The 14151-nt window shown below is 43.7% G+C and overlaps 1 protein-coding gene across 1 annotated transcript in view; it reads left to right on the top strand.

Moving 5' to 3' along the window:
• Window positions 1–14151, top strand: part of LOC138581042 (sulfotransferase 1 family member D1-like) — a 231763-nt gene that overhangs the window by 185100 nt on the left and 32512 nt on the right. The window contains exons 4-7 of the mRNA XM_069652070.1: window positions 1564–1661; window positions 2614–2740; window positions 5227–5321; window positions 5472–5652. Coding sequence (XP_069508171.1) covers window positions 1564–1661; window positions 2614–2740; window positions 5227–5321; window positions 5472–5652 — 501 coding nt within the window. The remainder of the gene's footprint in view (window positions 1–1563; window positions 1662–2613; window positions 2741–5226; window positions 5322–5471; window positions 5653–14151) is intronic.

Below are 14151 nucleotides of genomic sequence, written 5' to 3'. Positions count from 1 at the left end.
AATAGTCATATAACTTAGCCCCCAACTTGACAGAATCCATTCAGACTTTACACAAACATTCAAGGTTAGGTCTATAATCTTTCTGAAAACATGTGCCCACATTCGTCAAACAGCAAAAAAGTTATAAGCCATCTAAAAATATTGAGACCCCCCATAATGTAGCCCCTTTGTTCAGATTCGTCAAATGGCACCACATTTATAAGCCTTTACAATATTGTGGGACCCCCCTCTAATTTTGCCCCCTCTTGACAGAATCCCACCAAACTCCATAATTTCATGCAGTTTCGTTGAGTGGTGCTTAAGTTATAAGCCATCCAAGAACTGCTCCCAAACATCTGAAGTGTCCCCGAACTTCACAGGCCTATTCGCGAACATCCGGACCATTTGCAGACTTTTATGGTGAAAAACACTAATGTTTTGGCTTCATATAGCCATATCCCATCCCATCCACATCACCCCTCACCTCCCGAGAGATTGTTTGATAAGTTTGACAAGTGTAGTGTGTTTTTTTATATGTTTTTGATGTCCGTAGACATCAGCTGAAGTCTACGAATCCAACATGGCAGGCGTTTCCAAAAATCTGACACACTTCACGCTTTCACCATCCAATCAGTGGGCACATCCGATGTCCGTGGACATCACGTCACCCTCTAGACCAATCATATGCCTGTCCGCGGACCGAACAGTGAAATGGGTCCGCGCAGCGGAGCCAGGTATCACTAATTATTTTGACCTACATTTTGCCTGTTTAAAAAAAAAATACTGGACGGATCTTCACCAAATTTACAAAAGCACTCTTTCGGGACAAAGCTGCCACTCCTGTCGCAAATTTGGTGAAAATCCATTCAGCGGTTTGGGCTGTAGGCACGAGCAAAGTTTTTTCCATTCAGTGTATGGGGAAAAAAAAGATTTAGGGCCTACTCCCTATAGCTTTGCCCCACCCTTGATGAAATCTCACCAAACTTGCCATAAAAATTCAAAGCGCGCCATATACTTTTTTGCAATGTTTGGTGAGGTTTCATCCAGGGAGAGCGAAGTTATAAGCCATCCAAAAAGTGCTCTTCCTATAGCTTTAGCAACTTAACCACAAGTACACGGCCGCTACCGCAGGCCGTGTAATATGTATAACCGAGCACATCAGTTTTACTTCTTGTGTAAGATGGGATAACGCAAACTGGTGAAACTGATTTGCTGATTCTTGTTTCAGCCGCTGTGCCGGCAATACAGGAAATTGGGCTTGCTCCAAATCTAGCAAGCACCCTATTAGATGACTTTTCTGTTAACAAAATAAAGTGCAAAAAAAGGCTGCTTCGTTTTCCCAACAAGATTCGGTTCAGGGGGCCCACGGATCTCTGCAGTGTCTGCATTGAGCCGCTCAAGTATATCACTGTAAATGGGACCTTAAATCTGCAGCCTGCACACAGATGCCTGAAGTGGACAAAATAATCCCTTGAACTGTCTTACTAGGAGGAGAACCTGAAACATGCAAATTAATCACAAATATCTACTCAAGGTGCATTAATAAATTGAACTGTTTTATACTCTGTGCCTTTCATTTCTCAGGGATCGAGCTCTTGGTGGATGCCCCATCTCCCAGGTTCATCAAGACCCACCTACCTGTGCAGCTGATGCCAAAGACCTTCTGGGAGAACAACTGCAAGGTACCAGGCATGGTGCTGACGGAGTGGGGAGAACGGTATTGTACCAAAGTACTGAATCAGAAAATCTCGAGGATGAGAATTCTGAATTTTAAATGCAGCATTTTCCGGCATATGCATGTGGGTGTGGTGTTTTGAAATATGGGGTAAGTAAGGGGCAGTGGTGGCAGGGGTCTTCACTGCATATATATTCAGTGAAATACATTTTCAAAAAAAGAAAATAGACTTTTTCGTTTTCGGGATTTTAATTTTGCAGTGATCGCATAGATCTCTAATCTGTTGCCCAGCAGGACAGCCAGGTGACAGGCTCTGGCTCTCTGGCCAAGTCCCCTGATCTCATGCAGTCCTAGGGGTAGTAGGCTCTGATCCCCTGTGTTTATCTCCTGCACCCATATTTCCCCAGAGGTTGCAGACTTGGCGTGCCTATCTATTATAATCTATTCACCCATTCAGTCCTCCCGGATCTCTGTGATCACTATCTGCATGTCCTGCTGGGCAACAGATTAGTACATTGATAGAGAACCTGTCACTTGCAGCGCCGGGAATTGACACAAGGAGACAAGGATTTTCATCAGTAGAACCAGGTGGACTCCGAGGCTGGCATGAAGGGGCAGAGCCTGTCATCGGGATGGATGGGAGGGCCGAGGAGTGGCACAGAGATGAAAACCTTTCACCTGTAGGGGAAGGGAGTTGGTACAGGGATACAGATGCTTGTGGGATTGCCACACTTGGAAGACAGAGCCTGTTGCCTCTTTAAGTCCCAGGACAAGTTTAATGGCTTCCCATTTATTTTAAAGGAAATTTTACTCTGAACTAAGCCACAGGTTGGGTTCCCCTGTGTTTCTGTCACTGATGATGTTTCAGGTTCTCAATTGGAGTCCAGGTATTGACGACATAATATCAGGTTTAGAATCAAAATGACCTCTGACATCCATTCTGTCCCCGCCTCCTGCAGGTTATCTACGTGGCACGGAATGCCAAGGACGTGGCAGTCTCTTTTTACTTCTTCTATCAGATGGCCAAAGTGCACCCAAAACCTGGTACTTGGGACGACTTTCTGGAAAAGTATATGGCTGGAAATGGTGAGTGCATAGCCTCCAAGGGAGTTTACAGTGATTCGCTCTGGAGATGTAAATCCAGTGGCAAGAAATCCTATATCTTTATTCATCTTTGTAGCATCTGCTGGTTCTTTCTCATACTACACTGAGCTTCTTGCATCTCTCACTCTGAAAGCCTACACATTCCCCTTCAGGCATAGTGTTATCCTTTTAAGTTCCCCCTTTGAGTGTGTCATGTTGTGGAATGATGCAGTGCAAGAGGGCCAGAACAGAGAAGATAGACAAAATGTCACATCAACTGCTTCCCTTAGTGTCAAGTAGATGCACTAGAGATGTGGGCTCGGTCCATAAGTCCCCAAACCTGCTGGATGTCTTTACTACTGTTCCCTCTGGTTTACTTCACCTTTTGAGAGTTTAATACTATTGTTCTATGGCTCTCTGGCTGAAGAAAGCTTTCAGACTCCAGGGGGTCCTTTAATGCTCACACCCTGTCCCCTTCCTTGTGGAAAATCTTCAAAAGGATTTCACAACGGGTTTCCCTTGTTCCTTCAGCGTACCCCTGCTGTGTCTTCCACCAGGCAACCCCGTCCACATTCCATGTTTTTCCATGGTCCTTCTGAATGTATTTGCTCTTGAGCTTCAACACTTACCTGGGGAAAACATGTGTTTATCATCATGTGGGGAGGCCATGTGTGTCGCTGTGAGATGAAGACTATCTCTATGTGGAGCTCTGTGAGGTGAATACTAGGGCTAAGAGATAAAGAAATGCAAGAGGAGAGATGGCTCACCTAAATTAGGGGCACTTGGGGGCCTTGGCAAGGTTTGTCCTTTAGCTACGCAAAGCCGCCTTGTCTATCCAGTTGACAAACCTTGCAAAGGGAGAGGAGAGGTGAGCCATCAAACACCCTTGTTTAGTTAACAGGAATCAGAAAGGGGTAGAGGAGTGGTCCAACCAGCACCAATCAGCACAAGGTCATAGGGGACCATTAGCTGAAACAAGATGTAGGGGCGATGGGGGCAGGGCGGGCACAGCCGTGTTTGTGCAAACATGACAAACATCTCACCAAACAACCAAAAGGAGCAGCTTGTGGGATCATTGCAGGAGAGGCGGAAACGCTTTCTGATTTCAGGGAAATCCCAAAAAGAATGGTGTGCACTACAAATTAACTTACACTCATTATGCACGTATTACTCGTTCAAGTCAGGCTGTGGAACTGGAAGCAACAAGAGGTGTCCAGATTGGTTGGTGTGTAGGTAGGGCACAGATCCTAAAATAAAAACTGGAGGGACTCATTGCCATGTCCCAGCGTGATATCCCAGGAAGAAAACATATCTAAAAGAAAATGTGCACATTTAGTACATTTTCCCTTTTCTAATGGATGACAATGTAGTGGTGTAATGAGCCCTTTACTTTCAGAAAATAAATCATCAATAAGCAAAAAATAATCTGAGAAAGGAGATTTTCTAATAACTGTACCAGCAAAGTGTAAAAAGTATTTTACAACCAGAAAGGTAAATAACAAAATCCAATACTAGACATTTCAGCTACACCCATAGAGGTTACATGTGATCTAATGGGGACGTGGCGGGCACTAAACATATTTACAGACAATGATTTGTAAAAAGTTGCACTCAGCTTTAATACATGGGCTGCTTTGCTTGCATAACATTTAAAATATAAAGTAAAGCTTACAGAGCAAAAAAGGAAAAATGAGCACCAGAGAATTTTAAGGAAAACTTCCAACAATGCGCCGACACACAAGAAACCACAACCTATACATGATTTCACTATGTGCAAGCATTTCACATGTCTCACTCAATGTGAAGTGGTGGGCTTCTAAGTTAAATACCTAAACAAACCGTACAATTGGATTATTCCAAACTGTTAATCCCATGTATGCACTAAAACACAAAAAGCCAATCAAGTGAGTTATATTAGGGTTATTAGGGTCTTCACTTTTTTCTGCAGTAAAGTGAGACCCAGATCTAATGAAATAAGCACATGTGAGCTCATTTTCAATTGTGGTCTTGCGTGAATAAAAGGTGTAAAAGCCTTCAGTAAGGGTTTTAGGCCTTTCATTCACACCATGTCACATTTTCAATCATTTGTATGGTGAAGAGAAGGGGTACAACGCAACTTGTGTTTCCACCACCTTCCATCATCTCTGCCATGCAAATGCTCCAGCTCCTGCATAAAGCCTGCGGACCGCCAAGGGATCCATTATGTATGCTGCTTACAATGCACACGTGGTAAGAATTGTTTACAATGAAATGCTGCCCAACCTGCTCGCATGTCAGGCAGCATTTAATTTGAATTGTGAACGCTGCTTAGCATGCACGCATGGCAAGCAGTGTTTACTGACTTTGCACAGCGGAGTGCAAAAGAGTAGGGCAATAGGAGGTGTACAGAAGTGGCAATGAAATCAAGTAAAGCAGACAGTGCCATAGATGCACTTCGAACAAGCTGCTGTTTGGGCTTGGGTAACTTCTCGTGTTTGCTTTTCTATCAGTCAGTTTCGGGTCCTGGTATGACCATGTGAAGGGCTGGTGGGAGAAGACTAAGGAGCAGCGCATCTTGTACCTGTTCTATGAGGACATGAAGGAGGTGAGAGCTTGAAGGAACCCGAAATGATGCTGGAGTATCTACTTTGGGGAACACCACCATTGTGTTTCTATCCCTAAACTTTGGTGTCATCTGACAATTTTACATCTACACCTCCCTCTCTCTCTCTCTCTCTGTTTACCCTGCCTGCAGGACCCGAAGCGTGAAATCCAGAAGATTCTTAAATTCATGGAGAAGGACCTGTCAGAAGAGGTTTTGGACAAGATTGTACACAAAACATCGTTCAATGAGATGAAGCAGAACAAAATGGCTAATTATAGAACCATTCCAACCACTATCATGGACCATTCAGTGTCCCCATTCATGAGGAAGGGTGAGTAGCTTCAGTTCCTATGAAGTTCCAGGTAAATATCTATTGTACATTTCTCCCTTGCTACCTTCCCCTGATGCTGGGTACTGTAAGAAAATGTTTATAGCCACCTCTTTGTGACCACACTTTTATTACGGGTTCGTGGCTATTTATTTATTTATTTTTTGTTCACTTGTTAGGCACTTATACAGGAAGCAAATACTGTTTCAAAGCACCCACAGGGCAACAGGGAGGGGACATGGGATGATAGACAATGTAATTACAGCAATGTTAAATAATTAAATACAACAAAGAGACAATGGGGAGGGGAAGACAAACCTACTATGCCTGGTGAGTGTTCAGAACGTGAAAGTGCTGAGGGGAGAGGGGTATGAGGAGCTCATGGAGAGCAGCAGGTGAAGTGCTATGAAGAAAGGTAAGTGCAACCATCAGTGTTGGAGGGTGAGCCGAGGCAAGTGCAGAGGATCGAAAGCAGCTGGATGATAGGATGTGGGAGGTCAGGGCCCTGGGAATGCAGAAGGGCCCTGCACACCAGTCAAGCCACTGTGCAATTAGCAGGGGGGGGCGGAAGAGGTAAAGAGGAAGGTCTTGAGGCTTTTAGGGAACTTAAGGAGGTCCTGCTTTTACGGAACTTAAGGAGGTCCTGCTCAAGATGAAGAGGAGGCTGTTCCAATGAAGGGAGCCTGCTGAGGAAAGCGATCAACCATCTGATCTCTCTTTAGCAAAGCGCTTCACACGCAACGAGTCGGTGCCAGAGGAATGCAGTTATCTAAAAGGCCTTATGCATCAGAATGCCTTTTTACTACACTAGGCACTCACCAAATTGCCACACTATGTATTAAAAATTGACCAGGCCAAACAATAACAGACTACTATACAGACTTAGAATTTAACATCTTTATATGCACAACTTCAACACAATTAGACATTTAAATGCACAACATACCTCAACATCATCAGCAGGGCATCACTTCAACCATGCCTTTTGTTATGAGAAAAAAAAAACAGAACATGCAATTGCACACTGACAATTTTCTTTCAGTTCTAAAAGCTATTTAGTATTCATTAATAGTTTATATACTATAGATTAACATCCCTTGACATTTCCCCTTGTATACTATTAGTAGATTTGAGGATGAAATTTAACATCCCTTGACATTTCCCCTTGTATACTATGAGTAGATTTGAGGATGAAATTGGGACATTCCTTAGCATGCACTTCCATTGGTCATGAAAACAGTTGAACTTCAGGAACCAGCCCTCATATACCCTATCTACCCCCTAGCTAAGAGTCAGTTTAGTCTGAGGTTAGAGATAATGGATTTCCTTGCATAGCTGAATTATTCCCATAATCAGTTTACATCCAGGCAGCTCTTTTTGTCTTCAAGTATCATGAAGAAAAAAGGGAATTGCCTTTTAGGTCAGTCTGACCTGACCAAAATCAGCCCTTGCAAGAAATTCCATATCTTTTTCAACCCTATTAATACTCACTTGCAACTTTAAATGAGACCGTTTCGGCACTAGTTGATACCTTCTGGCTCGGAATCCCAGCTATTGCTGTCCTGTCTGCCGTTCTGGCACAAAGATAACAGTCCCGCTCACAGCAACCTTCAAAGCCCAGCAAGGCTTGCAAACATGCCTTAGACTCCGATGACACAGTTCAGCTTGACTCTCACACACGAGGAAAGCCTTTCAAATTATAAAAAATGCAGCCTCAACTTTTCTTTTTCTCAATCAGAGCTTGTGGAATCTAAACCTTGTTCCTTTAAAAATCTCAGCAATGCGATGGGCAGGGCAGGATCTGTCAAAACCCAGGCCACAGACTTATGTGGAAAGCCTGTGTCAAAAAACTCCCCATGTAAAATTCACCATCCCACAAGCCTTGTGGAATCAGCAACAGGCAACAGCCCTTCACGGAATCAGCAGTAGGTCAAAAAGATATGCACCCTAACTCGCAGTTCCTTATAATTTTTCAAAACCCACCTCCCAGACGATGTCATTTCCTTCCCCAGCCTTCTTGTGTCACTAAACACATGGCACACCCTTCAGTCTTGTAGCACCATCTCACCCCTCTGACATTTGGCAAGCTGCATCCACCTCTTCCTGCATTCGGAAGAAAATGTTACATGCCATCTTTTCTTCCTGAACTTCTGAACAATACCCATATTCATTCCCAAGGCCCGTCACCTAGTCACTGCTCAAAGCAAGCTGTTCACCCCTTAATTTCCAGTTGTTCTGCTTTCTCTGAATCAAACCCTCACAAGCAAAGATGTTCATGCAAGCCATGCAAATATAAGATATCCAGTCTTAAGCAGCACCGGCGCTATCCAATTTTTAAAATGTTTTTGCTACAGGTAAGCTGCTAACTGGGACAATGACTTGAGACTGGTCAGGACTGTGAACAAACTTGAAAGAAATGGAAGTCCAAAGTGACGCTAAAACCTGATTAATACAATGATTGTCTTAGTTGTAAGCACAGCTTAATTGTTTATTGCATGAAAAAAAAGTGTTTGTCATATCAAGTTGTGAATAAAAATAAAAGTTGAGAAAGGAAAAGTCATTCAGTTGGAATCACTGATATTTTTAAAGTGCATTGAGCTCAATTGTATCAAGGGTGGTGTTCTCCTAAATAAGGTATGAATGTCTAGACCACTTAAAAGTGAGAGTCGAAAAGGAAAATTGTATTCAGTTAAATTCGCTGATATTGTTGGATTGCCTTGAATTCAAAAATACCAAGCATGATGTTCTCCTTGCGAAAAGTACCCTGAGTAGGTTAGAATGATTGGAGCTCTGGACCTTGACACGTGTTTCCCCGCTTCTAATGTCAAGCGGTTCTTCAGGAGGTGCAGTTCTTACAGTGACATGGTTAGTTCATTGCTCATTCAACTCAGTGTTGGTAAAGTTCACATTAGATTAATCTATTGAAAACCTAAAAGCCAAGACAAAACAATGTTGTAGGGCCACAGTTTCTACATACATGTTATAAAGCAAATATTCATGTGGGCAGTAATACTTACAAAATATCGCTTGGAGGAAATGGAACTGAAGATATGTGGAAGCATTCAATGTAAATGTCCTGCAATAAACCATATAACAAGTCTCATAAAGAATGGAGTCTATGTGGGGTCAAAATCACTGTGTGTTAAGTCAAAGGATATCCTAATAAGGATCATATTAGTAAGAAATAGACCTCCATGGTGCGCTTACCTTAGGATTAAGGATGTGGAACTCGAAACGTAGTTCTGGATGGTACGATTTCGATGATAGAATGATGACGAATGGCCGTCATATATACTATGCGATGATGTCATCGAGTGAATGTGCGCGATGGCGTCACGCGTGTGCGTACAGACGCCATTTTGGAATAGGATGGCATACTTGGCGGTAAAGCTTTTATCGGTTTGAGCATTACCCAAATGAGTATAGGATGATATATTGCTGTGTATGTGCCCCTTGAACTTGGTTTGTCTTGGTGAATACAAGCATCTAATGAAATATGATGGTTAAAAGAAATGTTTGTATTTGCCAAAACACGTACCTGCAATAATGAGGAATGCTGAACTTCAATTAATGCAGTAACTCCTATGAGATAGGTATCGTAACATTAAATCACACTACTATAGAGAGAAGGTGGAGCGTACAGTCAGATTGGAGAACATTAATGAGATAACAAAAAGAAATGGTAAATACTGTGACTTTTATAGGAAATTATGTAGTTCTTGGTCAGAATTGAGGCCAGAATGGCACGTGTCCATGGTACAGATCCATTTGGCTTCCTGTTTGCGCAGGATTTGTTGCAAATTACCCCGTCACATGGGGGGCTGATTTTTTGAATTCCAAAGAATTTGAATTAATTAAGATGTTGCGCTTGGTGATTGGCCTGGAAGTGGACAGCTAATGGTGATCTTGTGTCTTGGTTGTTGATCGCTCTGATATGTTCTCCAATCCTTATTTTGAGTTGTCTTATGGTGCTGCCTGTATATAATAGGTTGCATGCGCATTTGATTCCGTAGACTATGGGCCTCATTATGAGGTTGGAGGAAAGGGGTTACCGGCACTGGTAAGGATGCCGGCGCCGGTAACCCCTTACCTCTGTATTCTGATGTCCCTTAGCGGGTTCCACTAAGGCTGGCTGGTTTTACCAGCTGCCCATACCGGGAGCCGCTAAGGGACCATGGAGGTAATAACGGGCCCGCTATTTGTGGGCCCGTTATTAGCTCCTTCCCCATTCCCATTGAGCCCTATGGGGGCTCAAATGGCAATGGGGAATGGTTTTCAGAATGGGGACTTACTGGGTCCTCCAAGGTTGGAATGACCCGGTAAGTCCCTATTCCGACAACCTGGACCCGGAATGCGGTAAAGGGGGCCATGATGCTAATAGCACCATGGCTACCTCCAACCTCGTAATGAGGCCCTACATGTGTGCTATTAAAATTGATCAATTGCTTTATGTTGACATTCTTACCATTGGGCAACAGATAGTCTTTTTAGCATTATCAGAATATTTTCAGACCTGGCAGTGGCCACACTAGTAATTGCCTCGTAATGGTGGTTTCAGCCACATAGATTCTGGTATTGTAGATTGTAGTTTGCTGTATTGAAAATGTGATGGGCTGAGTTTGTCAGGTAATGGTGGGATGGTCGTCCAATTGTCTTGTATATAAAGTTTGATGTCCAGAATATTCATAGATGTTTGGCTGAATTGAGTAGTTTCAGATTTTAAGTATTGTCATTTAGGTAGTAGAAATAGTTTTGAAGTTGTGTTGTGCTACCTTTCCAAATCATGACAATATCGTCAATGTATCGTGCCCAGAAAATGACATTATTATGTTCTGTGAATGATGGATACCGCCATGCGTGCTCAAGTTCGTATTGCCCCATGTAAAGGTTGGTATATGATGGGGCGAACTTGGCACCCATGGTGGTTCTTTGGGTCTGCTTGTACAATTGTTTATTGAAGACAAATATATTATTGCTCAGAGTGAAATAAAGCATCTCCAGGATCATATTGTTCTGTTCATAATAAGAGATGGATCTCGTTTTCAAAAAATAATCCGTTGTTTGTAATCCTTTAGTGTGGAGAATGCTAGTATATAGTGCCGAAACATCCATAGTGACAAGCCAGTAGTCAGATTCCCAATGAATGGTGTCTAATTGTTGAATGATGTGTTTGGTGTCTCTGATGTAGGAGGATAATGAAACTGCTAATGGTTGAAGTTGTTGATCAATATATTCTGGTATGCGTTCTGTGAAGGATCCAATGCTGTTTATGATGGGTCGACAGGAAGGCAAATCTGTAAATTATTTGTGAATTATGGGCAAAAAGTAAATTGTGGAGATGATGGGAAATGGCCATGCACATGCTGAAATATTAATACATAATGCCTAAAGCCCCCAAAGTGAACCCCCTTTGGTTTACTCTCAATGCCACACATCAGTACTAGTATAGCACGTGCTGCAGTGTCAGCATCATTTGACACTGGTGGCATTGTTGAAATGTGTGCCATTGTTGAAATTAGTAATAAACCACCACAGTTAAAACTGCTGCACGCCATCTCTGTTGAAATCAGTGTCAATATTGAAAACAGTGCACTCCATTTTTCTCTTCAATCTCCCCCTTCTCCTGTAGAGGCCCGATTAAACGAAGGCCTTTGCAGAAGCACGAATCCTAGCTAAACATTATCAAACCATGTGATCTTCATGCACCAATGTGAGTATGTATTTTGCATAACATTGAAGTGTCAGCAAATTACTCTTTTTCTTTTTTATACAGGTTAAAGTCAGTTAGCAACGATTGTCCATTGGTTAAAGGCAGGACAGAAAGAATTATAGTGAAAGAAAAGAAAGAGAAACATTATAAACTCTTTAGAATGTATTTAGAATATCTCCTTTTTCTCCAGAGAGCACTGAACAAACATGGGCACTCCGCCGAAAACAAATCTTCATGCTTAAAAAACATGTACTCCACTCAATTGAATCTTTCCTCTTTCAACAGCCAACAAGGAAAAATAAATGAGGTGCATCCTGATTGTAAACACTATCAATCACAAAAAGATGGATGCTATAGAGACACCTATGATCACCAAACCCTTATCCCTCCAAGTTCCCCCTGTGTAAACATCTCTGTCTGTCAAGCCACTGTAGGGAGATTTATCATTGGTTGCTTCGTCCCCTCTCCTAGTGTGACTCCCACACTTTTTGCTGGACTTCTGGACTTTTCTTTATCTCCTGAATGAGGGGAGCCTTTCTACACTCATTCAATCTTATGGGCTCTACCTTTTTGAACTCTGTCTGTTTTTTACTTTTTCTATGGAGTCTACTTTCCCCCATATCTCTTTTAAGGCATCGGTATTTTACTTTTGCAGCACACAGCTCCTTATGGGAAGTGTTGCTGGGAACCCTTTGTGTTCTCCTTTGAGAGTCTTTCTTTATCCTCACTTTCTACTGTTTATAAGCATAGAGAGATATTTTATATCTCTCCTACAACTTTATATTTTGAGAGATTGGCACACACCACCTTATGTGGAGTGCCAAGGGGATACTTAGTATCCGCATTCCATCTGCTGCTGTGACGTTTTAGTCACTTAGACAACCTTCTGGTTATGGCTGGTGGGGCAGATGTGTTCTACCAACTATTGTGCTATTTTGTTTTACTGCAGACTGTATTCACAGTTCGGGTTGTGCACAATAGGGTCACCTATGTAGTTGTCATGATGCCTACCTCCAAGGAGCCAGGTCCGACCCAGCAACCCCAGAGGCAGGCATCATTCCCCCCACGGAAGTGACAGCGGGCCCAAGCTGGGGCCCTTTGGACACAGACCTGGCGCCTTAGGCGCCAGGCTCATGTTAGACCCCTGTCCTGGCGCCTTAGGCGCCAGGCTCATAAAGCTAGACATGTGTTCAAGTGTTTTAAGGTGCACTTACCTGATGCAGACCATGCTGCTACATCCAGGCCCTCTTGAGGCCTGAATGGAACTACTTTACCTGTGGGACTACTTTCCACCTGGGTGTGGTCGGGGAAGGATACATACCTGATCGGTGGAAGGATACATACCTGGAACTTCTTCCAAAGCTATTTAAACCACGCCCGATCAGCAACTCACGCTTCGCGTTGTTCTGCTCCTCGCAGCTGGACGCTCACCGTGTCAGCTCCTGCATCTGGACTTCAGCCACGCCTGTCAGCATCCTGGGTCGCCTGCAAAGGGAGATAAGAGAGAATTGGAGAGAAAGAAGACCTTACCAGCTAAAGCTGCATCACGGAGACATCACACCGACGATCCTGAAAGGGAAGACATCATTTTAAAAGCATTTCGCTTTGATCGCTGCAGCGCTGCATTTCACTCACCTTTCCTGGGCGCCTCCATCTTCAGCAGCGATCATCCGGATCCGCACCCACTTCTCAGAGCCTAGAGAGAAAAAGACAAGAAAACAAGGTGAGAGAAGGAAGGGAATAGGAAAGGCTCAGTTTCCTTCTAAGACTTACCTGTTGGGTTATTGCCATTTCATTTCGGGTCCTGCCGCTTACTGGCATTCCGGACCCCGGCCCCTATGGGGAAAAAAGACAAGGACATTGAATGAGCGAATGCAAAGACATTACCTGAACGCTCATCCAGAACTTACCTGTCATTTACTGGAACTGCACGTTTCACTTCGGGTCGGCGCCATATCTCCGGCATTCCGAACCCCGGCCCCTAAGGGGAAAAAAGACATAAGCATTAGCGCTTGCTGCAATAAGACAATGAACATTATTATTAAGCTTGAACTTTTGAACTTGCAACAGAACTCTTACAGCGCCTCACCTGAATAGTCAAGCTTATTTTGAACTCCCATCAAACCTCAATCCAGTGAAGTAACTGGGTTTCAACGCGCCCCTGCATCAGAAGCAGGATGGAGAACTCATCCTTCCAGACCCTAAGGTGAGACATCACGGGGAATCGTGGAAGGGTATCGTGGAGGGCTGGAAGGAAGTGGGAGGCTTGAGCATTATTCCATCAGTAGGTAATACTCCCTTTTCACGCACCGGGGAATATTCCTGCGAGCTAGAAAAGACCAGAGTAGAGGGGCCATTCCAGTCCATCTTCAGAGTCCTGCGCTTCACCACTGAAGAAGCATCAGCACTCGAAGCCAGACCTGCGCCTCTGTGGGAATCAGGTGAGCGTGACAGAACGCGAAGCCTACCCACAATTTCCCACCCGGGCGCTATGGAGACTTCCGAGACAGATCAGCTGGCCTAGCTTTTGGGGGAATTACGGGCAGAAGTGCACTCAGCCCGCCAGGAGACTAACGCTCTCAAAAGGGAACTGATCCTATCAAAGGAAAGAACAGATGACCTGGCCAAAAGGTTATTGCAGGCCCAGGCAGGGCACACTCCTTTACCTAATTCCGGAGGTACTTCCACATCAATGGGTTTGAATAACCCGGTTCAAATCAATCTACCTGGACACATGCCTTTGGCCCCGCCTGAACGTTTTGCGGGGGATCCCAAGAAATATGCCGTCTTTA

Source organism: Ambystoma mexicanum, chromosome 3p (assembly GCF_040938575.1).
Source record: "Ambystoma mexicanum isolate Mex_15411 chromosome 3p, UKY_AmexF1_1, whole genome shotgun sequence".
Taxonomy (NCBI): domain Eukaryota; kingdom Metazoa; phylum Chordata; class Amphibia; order Caudata; family Ambystomatidae; genus Ambystoma; species Ambystoma mexicanum.
Note: the sequence above shows the minus strand (reverse complement) of the source record. Positions and strands in the feature narration are given on the sequence as shown.